General features: G+C 65.3%; 1 protein-coding gene across 1 annotated transcript; it reads right to left on the bottom strand.

The window, feature by feature from the left end:
- Positions 1 to 223: 223 nt before the first annotated feature.
- On the bottom strand, positions 224 to 5,918 carry ESPNL (espin like). The gene is made up of 4 exons (XM_047846364.1): positions 5,765 to 5,918; positions 4,409 to 4,521; positions 3,492 to 3,686; positions 224 to 1,976 (listed from the first exon to the last, which is right to left on the bottom strand). The coding sequence occupies exons 1-4, from the start codon at positions 5,862 to 5,864 to the stop codon at positions 372 to 374; spliced, it is 2,013 nt and encodes a 670-aa protein (XP_047702320.1). The 5' UTR covers positions 5,865 to 5,918; the 3' UTR covers positions 224 to 371.
- Between the last annotated feature and the right edge of the window lie 7,734 nt (positions 5,919 to 13,652).

Below are 13,652 nucleotides of genomic sequence, written 5' to 3'. Positions count from 1 at the left end.
TGGAAGGAGAGCCCGCAGGGAAACCCGGGCCGGCATCCCAGGGGCCCGGAGGACACCCGGGCAGACGGCCTGGGGCTGGAGGGCAAGGCCTCTAGCCTCAGGGCCGGCTGGGAGGCAGAGAGGGCTCCTCGGTCCCTGGTGAGGATTCTGAAACTGAAGCTGAGTCGCAGATGGGGGGGGGGGGGGGGTGTGGAACCCGGCAGGGGTGGGACTGGACGAGGCCATCGGCACACCGAGTGAGTGTCGTGTGGAGTGTCGGCCAGCCCGGCCTCGGGGCCCACCCGGCCACCAGGTGGGGGGCAAAGGAAAGAGCAGGGAGAGCCAGAACCCCTTCCCACGCCCCACTCCCAGAGGCAGGCTGCCGGCCGGTCTCACTCTCCAAAGCTGAACATCTCGGCTTCTTTCTCCTTCCAGAAGGCGAAACTGCGGTCGATGTAGCCACAGATGTCCTCGCTGTTGAAGCTGCCCCGCTGGCAGCCGGACCCCGGCCTCTCCGCGGGGGGCTCGGCGCTGCTGCTGGGGGCGGCGGCGGGGGGCAGGGGCCCCAGGGGCGTCAGCCCCGACTTGCGGCCGGGCTCCGCGTCCCAGGCGGGACCTCGGCTGGAGCCGAAGAAGCGGGCTTTGATGTCCTCGAAGCCGTCGGTCCAGGCGCGGCGGCCGGCGGCCACCTCGTCGGTCACGGCCTTGTGGAAGGCGCGCACCGCGTCCCAGCCGTGGGCGCCCAGGTGCTCGAAGACCTCGAAACACAGCAGGTGGCGCATCTTGCGCTCCTCGGCCGGCAGCTCGCACTCCAGGAGCCGGAAGTAGCCCAGCATGAAGAGGTCCAGCGTGAGGCCGCCGTAGGGCACGGGCGCCCCGTCCACGTGGGGCAGGAACTGCTCGGGGGACAGCGGCCCACGGGGCCGCCGGCTCAGCCGCCGCAGCTGCCGGGCCGGCACGTGTGCCATGATGGCCTTCCAGTTGCCCAGCAGGTGGGCGATGACGTGGCGCTGCTGCCACAGGTGGCCGAGCCGGGGGCCCTCGCTGGGCGGTGGGGGCGGCAGCCCAGGGCCCCCCGCCGCCGCCGCCTCCCGAGCCGGCGGCGGCGCGGCGCGGCGGGCCTCCAGGGTCCTGCAGGCCGCGGCCTTGAGGGCCGGCGCGTAGGCCGACTTCTTCCAGTGGCTCAGGAAGAGCATCACGATGCGCTCCTTGCGAAGGCTGGCCAGGTGGGCGCCGGCCGCGGCCCCCGCCTCCGACGGGGCCTCCTCGCAGCCGACGCCCGAGTCGCTGGCCTCCTCTGCGTCCCCCGGCGCGGGCGCCCCTCCCGCGGGGCTGCTGTGGGGCTGCGGGGCTGCGGGCCAGCAGCCCCTCGGGCACCGCCCGGGCGGGGCCCCCGGCTCCCAGGGGCCCGGGTTTGGGGCGCAGGACGGGCCCGGAGCGGACTCGAAGTTGCCGCGCAGTGATCGCACGGACACGCCGCACTGCTGGATCTCGCGCTGCGCCTCGCTTCTCGGGGGGCCGGCGGGGGCCTCCGCGGGGGCCTCCCGCGGGGGCCTCCCCTCGCCCTGCACCAGCCCGTTCATGCCCTTCAGCAGCAGGGACATGCTGCGCACCAGCCGGGCGACGTGGCTGCACCAGAAGGGCAGGGGCTGCTCGCCGCGCTCCGCCCCCGAGGCCCCCGAGGGGCCCTTGGGCTCCGCCGCGGGGGCGGGAGCCTCCTCACCCTCGGGGCCGGGCGCCCGGGGCAGGAAGCGGCTGTGGACGGTGATGCTGACCAGGGGCGCGGGCAGCAAGGCCTGCAGCTCGGCCGCCAGGCGGCCCAGCTCGCTCTCGTACTCCTGGCAGCGGCGGCGCAGCTGCAGGTCGGCGATCTGCTTCTCCAGGTAGACCAGGTCGTCCTCCGTCAACAGCTCCCCAAAGGGGCCCAGGATGGCCTGGTGCGTCTGCGAGTACCGCCAGGCCGCCTGCTCCGCGGGGCCCTCGCTCCCGCTGTCGCCCTGGAGGCGGGGAGGCCGGCTCAGCAGCGGCCCAAGCCGAGCCGAGCCGGCCCCCGGTGCTGCCACGGACCCGGCCCAGCCCCTCAACTCCAGCTGGCCCTCGGCCGGGCTTAGAATAAACCGGGAGGCTGGCCGGCCCCAGTCCCGAGTCTGAGGCTCCGGGCAGCCACTCTGCCCTCTGGGCGCCCCGTCTTTGCCCTCAGAACGGGGTCCCTCTGCTCTGCTCTGCCACGCCCACATCCTAATCTCATCTCCTCAGCGTTCAATCCAAAGGCTCTCTCTCCTCAGACCCCTCCCCGCCCCTCCCGCCAAGCTCCGGAACCTTCTGCGGTTGGGTGGCTGCTTCTGGCTCTCTGCTCTGGGCTCTCCTGCTGGCTGCCCTCCCCTCCCCCCGGCGCTCAAGGCCTGTGGGACAGGGACCCCGAGCTGGCCCCCTCTGGGCTCTGTGCCAGCCGGATTACAGCTCAGGACCCCCTGGGGGAGGAGCCCCATTTCGCAGGCGAGGGGCCTGAACCACCACCTGCTTTTGCCCAGAGGCCTGGGGCTGTCTGGTCCCGGGCAGTGCTCTGCACGACTAAGTTCTGATTGCGGGGCCCAGCGGGCCCAGAGCACGGAGCAGAGCCTGCGCCGGAGGAAGCAGACAAAGCCGGATCCCTCCAGGGTTAGGACTGGAGCTACTGTGCACACGACAGCTAGGGGGAGCCCGCTACTCTGCTCAGATTCCCAAAGGCTCCCCAAAGGCCTGACACTGAGCAGTCCTGTAATACCCGCCCGCCCGTTCCCTCTCTGACCTCGCCTCTGTCCGTCACACCTCATTCACTGCCCTCAGAGGGACCAGCCTCCTCCTGGTCCTTGGGCTGCCCACTCATGCCTCAGGACCTTTGCATTTATTTTCTCTCTGCTTAGAATCACTTGTCCCAAATTCTCGCAGGGCTCCTCTCTCCTTCCTTTCTGGCCCCTGCTCAAGGCCACCTCCCCAGACAGGCTGCCCCTGAGCACCCGTATGGAATCGTCACTCCCCTTCCCCCTGCTCTGCTTCTCTCCATGACACGCGGAATCACCCTCCCTGCCCCCCACACCCCATCAGGTGCCCAATCACCCTGTCTTCCCTGCTGGAACGTGAGGGCTGGGAGCGCAGGGCTGGTCTCCCTCACTGCCTAGAACACGGCCTGACACGAGGTAGATAGAGGTGGGATAAAAATGGTTACATAGAAGAACACGTGGAAATAACACCTCTAACCAGGGGAAGAAGTTCCCAGCTCCCTGATCTGGTTCAACTTCATCGTCTGGCAGAGGAGGAAGCTGGGGCCACAGAGGGGCACGCAGTGGGGCGCCCGGGCGAGGTGTGGGCTCAGGCCCCGCGTCTTCCGCGTCCACCTGCCAGGACGGAGCCTTCTGCCCCGCCTCCACTCTCTACCCCTTGGCCCCGCCCCGCCCCACCCCTCTCCGGCAGGTCCCCGCCCCCTGCCCCGCCCCGCCCCCTCTCACGCCCCGCCCTGCCCCACCGGGCTCCACCTGGGACTGGGATTCGGGGTCTGCGCCCAGGCGGGCTTGCAGCTTCCGCACCATCACCTGCCGCTTCCACTCTGGGATGGGTCGGCCGCACTCGTCCTGCGTGGGCACCAGCCAATCGAGGTCGCCCGAGGGCAGCCTGTCCAGATGCAGCGCGGCCAGGCAGTCTGGGGCGTCCCCCGCCGCCATCTCCTCTCCCTGTGCAGACTCGGGTAGGTCACTCAAGTCCCTGAGGGGACCTCCCCCCCTGCCCCGGGACCGGTGGGGAGGGCCACATGGGGTGAGCAAGGCCCAGGGAGGAGGGGGTGGGGACAGGCCAGAGAAGGGTGGGGAGACCCAGCCTGGTAAACGTTGGCTTCTGAGGGCAGGGACCCCTGCTGTTCTGTGGGATCCAAGTATGTGAGTGGGGCGATCTCTGACTGAGAGGAGCAACCCCGAGATTCTTCCCTTGTTCTATATATGGCAGAAGAGGTTGCCATGTGGATAGGCAAACTCATTTGGAGAGCAGTTACATAGGGAAAGTCTGGTGGCCAACTCTGAACTGCAGGACTTGTCAGAGCCTTTAAAATGCTGTGTGCCCTATAACTCTCCAAGAGGGACAGCACCATGCAGCATTTCCCAAACTTGCACCGGACATCTCAGGGGCTGAGAGTTCCTGGCACCCTTTCAAGGAAGGGGTGGGTTGGATTTATAAAGGCCTCAGGCCCAGAAAAAAAAGGAGAGAGAGGAGCTGGCCTCCTCCAGTGGGTCCTGGGCTGGGTGGGCAGTAGACTCCAGGCCCACCCCTCCGCCATGGACAACTGCATCTCTGCCCTGGAAGTGACCTGGCTGGGCCACACAGAATACTGATGAGAGGCCAGGTGAGCTTGGGGGGTTGGCTGGGGGGCCTTGGGAGAGGGACGAGGAGGCAGGAGGCATACCGCGGGGACGGCGGTGGCGTCGGTGGTGACCCTTGGGGGCGCTGTGCAGGTTATCTGCTCCCTCGGCGGAGGTGGGTCATGCTGGTCAGGCCAGGCTGGGCTGGGAGACTCTACTGCGGGGGAAGGGAAGCAGAGTCAAGGGGCTTCCCGAGAAGGCAGGGGTGGGGGGTAGAGAACCCAGGATCTAGGGCAGAGCTGGTATTCCTGAAGGACTGCTAGACTTGCAGCCAAAGTTGCAGCCAGCCCCCAACCAAGTGCCCGGGGACCCGGGGTGCTGGACCTCTGCGGGCGCCTGTGGGGCTTTCCAAGCCTGGCCAGTTGGAGAACCTGAATTTTAGCCCCTCACCCGCCCCTGGAAGGAGCCGGGGAGGGCACAGGGTGGTCTGGGGACCTAAGGCAGCCCCTCCCAAAGCATGCCAACACGCACACCAGGGCCACACCCTGAGCGAGAAACAGGTCCTGCACCACACACACACACACACACACACACACACACACACACACACACACGCACACACTCCTCCGTGGGACTGTATAACCACCACCCACTCCACGAGATGGTGCTAACCCTCACAAATATGGGGCCTGCTGAGATTTTTCGTGTTCCATTTCATTTTTTTTTAATGTATATTTATTTTTGAGAGAGAGAGAGAGAGAGAGCATGAGCAGAGGAGAGGCAGAGAGGGAGACACACGTCCGAAGCAGGCTCCAGGCTCTGAGCTGTCAGCACAGAGCCCGATGCGAGGCTTGAACCCACAGACTGTGAGATCGTGACCTGAGCTGAAGTCAGGCGCTTAACCGACTGAGCTACCCAGGCGCCCCTCCGTTTCAATTTTTGGTAGGACTGCCCTAATTCCCTAACAGTCAGCGGCCTGCCCCTGCCAGTCCGTGGACATCCCACCTGCCGGGGGCTCCAACCAACAGCAGCAGATCCAGAAGCGGCCTGGGCCCCGGTGACCTGACCTTTGAGATTTACCTCTCTCCGGACAAGCCAAGGCCCAGGGAGGGAATGAGGCTGCCCAAGGTCACACAGGCAGGACGTCCGGGCCCTGGGGGCTCAGAGCTCACAGAGGGACCCCGGAGGGCTGCGCAGGGGGCCAGTTAATTGTAAGCGTCCATTACGGAAAATGTTGATCCTCCCTTTAAAGAAGCAACCCAGACAGTAATGGAAATTTGGGAGAAGCTGGGGGCTGGGTGGTGGGAGGGATGACCCCAACTGTGTCCTGGAGGTCTTGTGGGCCCGGCTGCCTGGAGTCCACTGCTCTCCCAGCCCCACCCCCTCAAAGGACCTCAGAGGCGGGGCCAGCAACGCCCACTCCCCCGCGCCTACGGTCCAGGCCAGTCTGGTGTACTCACAGGTGGGGCTCCTGAAACCCGAGCCCCTCATTCCATCCTCCGGGGCGCGCCTGGCAGCTGACAGTGGAGGAGGGGGAAACGGTGGTGGCGGTGGCGTCATCAGGAGTGGCACCTGGGGGTGGACACGGACCTGGTCAGCAGGAGGCCCCAGTGAGCCCTGGCTTGGGCCGCCGCATGACTGGTGGGGTGGAGGGGGCATCCGGCAGGCTGGCCGTGGCCCAGTCTCCCTGGCGGGGGAGGAGGGCATGTGTATCTCGGAACGGGGCTTGGAGAGGGTGAAGTGCGCAGGACTGAGGTTCTGTCCTCCCGTGTCTGCCCACTCCTCCATGCCTGGTGACCAGGACTCCTCGCGCTCCCCATGTACTTGTCTCAGTGCCGTCACTCACCGTGCCCCCGCATATGGCCACCACCACCGGCAGGTGAGCCCCCCCATCTAAAGGCCTGGCTCAGCCTTTCTCTGGAACCAGCTTAACGCGGCAGCTCCAGGTGCTGGGTCAGGGCCAGGTGTCCAGCCTGTGCTTACCTCTCTCTGGCCTTGTGAGACATGCGTGCACACACCTGCACCCGTGCACATGTGCACACACTCACACATGCGTGTGTATACACGTGCACGCACACACGCATGTACACAACCCACATGCACACACACGCACATACACACATATATGCGCGCCCACACATACACGCTCATGTACACGCAACCCCCCTCCCTGACCGTCCCGGACTTCCGTGCTGAGACAAAGTGCCTTGAGGGCACCCCCCTCTGACAGGAGAGCAGAGTCCCCACCAACGGGCACAGAGGGAAACCGAGAGGCACTTGGAACACTTCTCAGAGCCACAAGCAGGGGCTGTGGGGCTGTGGCCTCACCTCGGAGCAGTGGTGTAGTGCCCAGGCCACCCCCTCCCCAAGGCCACTTGGAAACAGAGATCACCGAGTTCAGCTCCATGGAGCTTGGTGGTTGGGAAAACCCAGGCCCGGCACTGCAGGGGCACCCCAAACTCACCCCCATAGCCTGCCCCATGTCCAGGGCAAGGCACAGAGCTGCCTCTGGCCACCTCCCCCGCCTCCAGCACTGACAGGTGGCAGCCGAAAGAGCCTTTGACCTGGAGCTCTCTCCCCAGCTCAGCCCTGAGCAGCCTCAGCTTTTGGGACCGACTGACGGAAGCCAAGACTTCTGGGCCAGCTGACTAGCTAGCAGGAGACACGGGGCGTGCAGGCCACTCTAACAGCACAGGGGTGCCAGCAGGGGGACAGTGCTCACCTCCTTGCCCCCTGCGTGTCCCTCCTTCGGCAGCAGAGAAATCACTTTTTGGTTTAAAGATGAAAGTTGAAGTCCGGCCGATGCCGTCTCTTGGACAGCAGACCTCGGGGCCCCGGGCCGCGTCACGGAGGCCCTTCTGACGCCTGATTGCCCCGGCTCGTGTCTCCAGCCAGTCGGACCACAGCCGCACCACCCTCAGCACCCCACCCTGGCCGTCAGACTGGAGCTCCTCACCCCTCCTTCCGCGGGCAGCGGAGGCTGGACACGCCTCCAGGTTGGGGCTGCAGAGAGCCCCGAGCAGGACAGAGGACATGGTTCAAAACAGCCCCACGTGGGATGTGTGGCCTGTGGCCGGAGGGTGTCTGGAGGGTGTGGCCCATGTCACAGCGCCGTTTGATGCTCTGCTCTGTCTTAAAATCCTTAATCATTTTGGGGGCGCCTGGGGGGCTCATTCGGCTGAGTGTCCAACTTCGGCTGCAGTCATGATCTCACGGTCTATGGGTTCGAGCCCCACCTTGGGCTCTGTGCCGACAGCTCGGAGCCCAGAGCCTGCTTCGGATTCTGTGTCTCCCTCTCTATCTGCGCCCCGCCCCTGCTCATTCTCTGTCTCTCAAAAATAAATGTTAAGAAATTTGTTTAAATAAAAAAATAAATTTCTTAATCATTTTTGAATAGGCAGCCCCAAATTCGTCGTGCGCTGGCCCTGCGTGTGATACAGCTGGTCCTGCTGGACAAACCCCTGGGTCACTCTGAGTGTCCCCTTGCTCACATCCTGATCCCACCTCCCTGCGAGGAGGCACTGACTGACCTCCGCTCGGCGGTGCCCTCAGGAGAACCCCTGACCTGCACCCGAGTGTCTCCAGACGCTCCATTGCTCTCCTGTCCAGGCCCTGCAGCCCACTGTGGCCACTGGAAAGGGACACAGCCTGAAACCCCGTCTGCCCGGCCACCACGCACCTCACACCTCAGTCCTCGCGGGAATCCGTGTGGAGATCCCGGGAGCCCCGGTGGGCTGGGGTGTGTCCGCCAGCCCCCGGCCCGGGAGGACCCGCAGAGACAGGCTGGGCTGCGCACGGGGAGCTGCAGCCGTCCTGGGGCTGTCAGGACCTGTGGCAGCTGCTGCCCCGGGGAGAGCAGGAGGTGTGGCATTAATATTTGAAGGCGGAGGTATCGGGTGGCCAGGCGGGCTTGGGGTGGCTGTGGGATCCCTTACCATGCACCTTAACCCTCCACGGTGCAGGGGAGCAGACCCTCCGGGGATGCGGGCGGCACTGAGATCCCTGGGTCAGACAGAGGGATCCTCTGGTACAGAACCCCTCTCCCACAGCCCCCCGGGGAGCAGACGGGGAGACAGGATCAGAGAGGGCAAGGGGCTTCCTCAAGGCCCCAGAGCTGGGATGCGGGAGAGCTGGGATCAGAATCTTATTTGAGCCCCTAGTCCTTGCTCCGGGAGGCCCTCGGATCACTGCTCCTTTGGTCCAGGGGCATCAGCACTAGAGGAGGAGGCAGATGGGTGGGCCTTGGGGGGCGGGGCGGGGGGGCTGGCGCCGGCTGGGTCTCGCGCACTCTTTCCACGGATGCAAGTTCTGGCTGCATTTCTAGGGACAGACCCAGAGGAACCCTGTTGCTCCCAAATAAAATGGGGGTCCCCCAGGCTTCACCATCCTTCCCCCACCTCCTGTGTGCCCGGTAGCCATCTGGGCCCATATCACATCACGCTGGGACCCAATAAAACATGATGCTTGCCCTCTGCAAGGTGCATTGGACCCGGGACTCTTGTGCCGTCTTCCAGCATCCACGACACAGACGTCTGCTGGCTCACGACCTTCAGGCAGGGTTGAGTCAGACCCCAGACCCTGTGGCACAGCTAGAGAGCCTGGCCCTGTGGTCTGACGGAGGACGGCTGAGCCCCGGGGGCGCCCGCACCACAGGGTCCCCCTGCTGCCCGGGGCCCCTGCCCCGCCAGGACTCCCCCTGCTTCCTGCCCCTGCCTGGGAGCCCTCGGCCCCTCCGCTCTCAGGGGTGGGGGGCACAAATCTCCCCACCCCCTGGAGGACTGCGGACTCAGCTCGGGCCACAGTGGCCTCTCAGGCAGGGGGAGACGAAAGAGGCCGGCAGTTGGTTTGAGGCCGAGGGAAATGGACTTGGCCCCAGAGTGGCACCTACAGCCTGGGAGACCTCGGGGCTGAATCCTGCTCTACTCCTCACCAATGAGAAGCGCTGGGGAGCCACTGCCTGGGCCTCGGTTTCCTCGCCTGTAAGTCAGGAAGATGAGGAGTTACGGGGGGCGCCTGGCAGGACCCGGCACTGGTAGGGCTTGGACCTGATCCCCGTGGTTACCCTGGAGAGGCGCTCACCCCGAGTTCTAACCGGGTCCGCTGTGCAGCTTCCCAGGTGGCGGGAAAACCAGCATCCTGACTAAGCGAAGCTGCCCGGAGCCGAAGGAGCACAGATACTGGGTCCCGACCTCTGTGTCCTGCTGGCAGGACACGACTGTCCCCGAACCGGGCAACTGGCCGGAGGCCGGCAGACATCTGGGCCTGGGCTGGCGCCCTTCCCGCGGCCTGCTGTCTTTTCCTGTTTTCGGTGAGATTTGAGCAATGCTGTGCCTGCCATGCATTATACATAGAGGACAGCTGTGGCGAGCAGGGTTACAGGCCTGTAATGCCACCCGGGCGGAGAAAATCATGACCCACAGATGGGTGCCGGACACCGGTCACCATGGCTGAGATTCAGTTACTGGCCGCACAGCCAGGCCCCACCTCTCCCTGGAGAGGAGGCTGTCCGAGGGAGTCCCTTGCCCCCTCTGGGCCTCAGTTTCCCCAGCCGAAAGGAGAGGGTCCTAGAGTCCTTCTGGACCTAGGGGAGGGACTTAGCCCCCACCGTACATCTCCTCTGCCTTCACAAGGCTCTTCAACCCTGTTTTACAGATGGGAAAACTGAGGCTCGGAGATGCTCAGAACTCGCCAGTGCTACCCAGCCAGAAGGAGCCACCCCAACCCCGGAGGGAGGGAGTACAAGGCTGGGGGTGAACAGGACAGTCCGGATGCTCTGGAAGGTACTAGGGGGCTCGCCCCTCCCCTCCTGGAGGGCCGTGCTCGCCACCTGAGGCCGCTGTTCATCAGTGCCACCAGGACTTCACTCACACCCGGCCCTGCAGCTGCCGCCCCTGGAGCCCCTGCCCCACCCAGGTCAGAGAGGCCCAACCCCTCACTGTGCAGAGCGGTGCCTGAGAGCCAGGAGGGCAGACAGACCTGGCCCAGGCTGAGGTGGGGCCTGGCCTCCCTGAGCCGTGGGCAGGGCCTGCCTCACCACCACCAGCCCGGTCTTGTCCCCCGGGCCACGTCTCTGGAGACCCACGACCTCCCCGGGGCCAGTGCAGGCTGTCCTGTGGTGCGGAAGACGACAGCTTTTGCCTCTCCTGAGCCCAGCACAGGAAGAGGCCGGCACGGCCACCTGTGGATATTGCGTTTCCATCAATATTGCATTAGGCGCACAGCCCCCACTCCCGGGCCCCGGGGCCCACAGCTGACACCCTGCCCTCCCGTGGGGCCAAGCCTGCGAGCGCGAGGCAGGCGGCCTGGGAAGGGGGACATGCCAGCCACAGGCGAGGGACTGGCCTGCTGCCCTGGGTGCTCAGCGAGGCAGAAGGGAGGCTCCGGTCCTCACCCCGAGTCCCACACGGGCTCCCCCAGCTCCCCGCAGACACAGCAGTGAGCCCGGGGTGGGGGGGCCATACGGTCAGCCCAGACTGGTTGGGGGAGCCCCAAGAGACCAGAATTCTGTCTCGAATCCTATGGTGATACCTGGGAGACGGCCAGGGCAGCAAAACCCCCCAGCAGCTTGGGACGGGCCGGTTCTCCACGGCCCGGGGAGTCAGGAGACACCAGAACCCCCGGCCCCCAAAAGAGCTGGGCAAAGAGGCCAGGGGTCCTGGCAGGTGTGCTGGCACCTGGGGATGGAAAGCTGAGTCAGGGTCGCTGCCCCGACAGGCTGGGGACGGGCCGGGGACCCCACCCTGAGGCCAGGCGGGACCTGCTCCCCGGCAGCCGAGCAGCGCCCACCCCACCTCCTGATCTCACCTTCCGGGTTGGCCCCAGGAACCACACAGGGACCACACAGGGGCTGCGAGGGTCCCTGAGGGCCGGGACACTCCTGGCTTGTGGCCTGGGAAGCTCCGCCCACTACACCGGGAACCTGCCGAGCCTGACCAACTCCTCGAACCCGAGCCCAAAGGCAACATACATACATCATTCCGCAAATAAATTACTTCAAGCAGTAAGTTCTCGTTTCTCAAACCACAACAGCAGGGCACTGACATGTGCCCCAGGGCACCCGAGCTGCCCCGAACCGCAGCGAGCCTGGGTGTGGGTTTCAGGTGGCGGTGACCAGAGGCTCCTGGCAGGGGCCGGGTGAGGACTGTCCCACAGGCCCAGGGCCAGGGAGGCCTGCAGCTCTGCCTCAGTTGGTCCCGGATGCTCCTGAGGGAAAAAGAGGCACAGCAGCGGTGCCACAGGGAGACCTGGCTTTGGGGGGCGGGGGCAGCTTCCCCGGTGGACCTCAGGCTCTCACCCGGAAATGGGGCCAGGTGGTCCCAGGGACACCTTCCGAAAGGGTGGCCACTAAAGGAAAGTGGCACGAGCTGTGGCAGGTGGGGACTAATCTGTCACAGCAACTGCCTTGGGCCTGGAAGGGGGGAGGGATGGGCGGGAGGGACCCGGGGTGCCAGGCTCCATGCGGACCACACCGCTGACCCCAAGCCACCTGTGTGCCCGGCCCCACCCACTCTTCGTTCAGCACGCGCTTGGGGTGGCCTGCCATGTGCGGGGGGCTGGCCCAGCAGGATGCGTGGGATCCTTGTCCCACGGATGGGGAAATGGCTCGGTGGGGTGTGGAGCCACGAGGGCCACGCCGAGATGGGGGCACGGGGCTGGAACCTGCTGCCTTCTGCCTTCTGCCTTCAGGACGGCCACGGGGCTGGCACCTCACCAAGGACCCAGGGCCCTGCTCCCGCCCCCAGGGTATCCTCAGTCTGACAACGTCACCCCACAGGAGTCCCGGCCAAGGTCCAGCCACAAGCCCAGCCCTGGTCTCGGCCATAGCCCTGGCCCCTGTCCCGACCCGTCACAGCCCCGGTGGGAGCCCCAGTCATGGCCCCAGTCACAGCCCTGTCATGACCCCAGTCATGGTCCTTATCACAGCTCCGGTCACAGCCCCAGTCCCAGTCCCAACCTCTCTCGCGGCCCCTGCCATGATCCCTGCCATGGCCCATCACGGCCCCTGCCACGGCTCCAACATGGCCCCGTCACGGCCCTTGTGGCTGCCCGGCCCCGGCCCTGGCCCCCGGCCAGCTGACTTGCGCCGCTGGCTCGGTCCCGGCCAGGCCCCTTCTCCTGGGAACAGCATGGCGTCCGCAATGAGCTTTGTCTCTAACTCGGCCATCAGGGCGGCAGGAGTCCCGTCACCCCAGGCCCCGGGGACGGACGAGGACCGTGGAGCTTACCGGCCGGGCGGCCTCCTGCAGGAAGCGGGCGCAGTCCCGGTGTCCGTGGTAGTCGGCCAGGTCGGCTGCCGTGCACCCATCTTTGTCCCGCAGGGAGGGGTCCACGTGGTGAGAGACCAGCGTCTGGCAGCACTGCAGGGAGGGGGCACACGAGCGACCGCTGGGCTACCCGCCTGCGCCCACGGCGCTCACCAGGTGCGACGGAGAGACGGCACCGTGCCCGCCCCATCTCACCGGTGGGAAACCGAGGCCGCCGACAGCCGAGGGACTTGCCCAAGGCCCTGCCGCCATTCACTGCAAGGACAGGGCTTGAACCCCCGCACCCCACCAGGCAGCAGCACGCCCTCGTCCCGGACAGAAACCGAGGCACCCGCAGTAAGGAACTGGCCAAGGGCTCAGCCGGTGAGCAGGCGGTACGGCCAGCATGGGGGCTCGGCCCTGCCCTCGTAGTCCGTGCCCCCGGGCTCTAAATGCAGAACCGGTGTCCGTTTCCACAGCAGCGCTCAGAGGTGTGTATCATTCTCATGCTTAGAAACAGGAAAACGGAATGATGGCCGATTATTGGCAGATTCGTGAACAGGGGTGGGTGATTCCAGAATGACCGAGGTTTAAGTCTGCAAATCTGTGAGGTGGCTGTGCCAGCAGCGGAACAGGCGGGTGGATGGATCCCATCAGGGAGCAGAGAAACAAGTCCCCAAGGACAATGTAAAACATGGACTAAATGTAGGAGCCGCCTTCCTAAAGCATCACGTGGGTAACTAGGAATCAGGCAGGCTCAGGAGCCAGGGAATATCTGGAGGGATGAACCCACCACTCAGAGCTGTCTTTGCCCCTGGGCGCCTGGGGGGGGCTCAGTCAGTTAAGCACGGACTCTTGTTTTGGCTCAGGTCATGATCTCACGGTGCGTGAGTTTGAGCCCTGCACCGGGCTCCATGCTGTCAGTGTGGAGCCTGCTTGGGATTCTCTCTCTCTCCCTCTCCCTCTGGCCCTCCTCCACTTGTACTCTCTCTCTCAAAACAAATAAGTAAACTTTAAAAATGAAAAAAAGAAGAAGAACTGTTTTTGCCCTAAGAGCACGCTGACACAGGAGAAACGGTTATCTTTGGCAGCCTGTGGGACTAGG

Source organism: Prionailurus viverrinus, unplaced genomic scaffold (assembly GCF_022837055.1).
Source record: "Prionailurus viverrinus isolate Anna unplaced genomic scaffold, UM_Priviv_1.0 scaffold_39, whole genome shotgun sequence".
In the NCBI taxonomy this organism is placed as follows: domain Eukaryota; kingdom Metazoa; phylum Chordata; class Mammalia; order Carnivora; family Felidae; genus Prionailurus; species Prionailurus viverrinus.
Note: the sequence above shows the minus strand (reverse complement) of the source record. Positions and strands in the feature narration are given on the sequence as shown.

Bases quoted from the DNA above. Each gene is read 5' to 3' on its own strand.
- ESPNL (XM_047846364.1), bottom strand. From the start codon at position 5,864: ATGACGCCACCGCCACCACCGTTTCCCCCTCCTCCACTGTCAGCTGCC. The intron at 3,687-4,408 runs GTATGCCTCCTG...GAGTCTGCACAG, and splicing joins ACGCCACCGCCGTCCCCGCG to GGAGAGGAGATGGCGGCGGG. The intron at 1,977-3,491 runs GTGGAGCCCGGT...CCCCGCCTCCAG, and splicing joins ACCCCGAATCCCAGTCCCAG to GGCGACAGCGGGAGCGAGGG.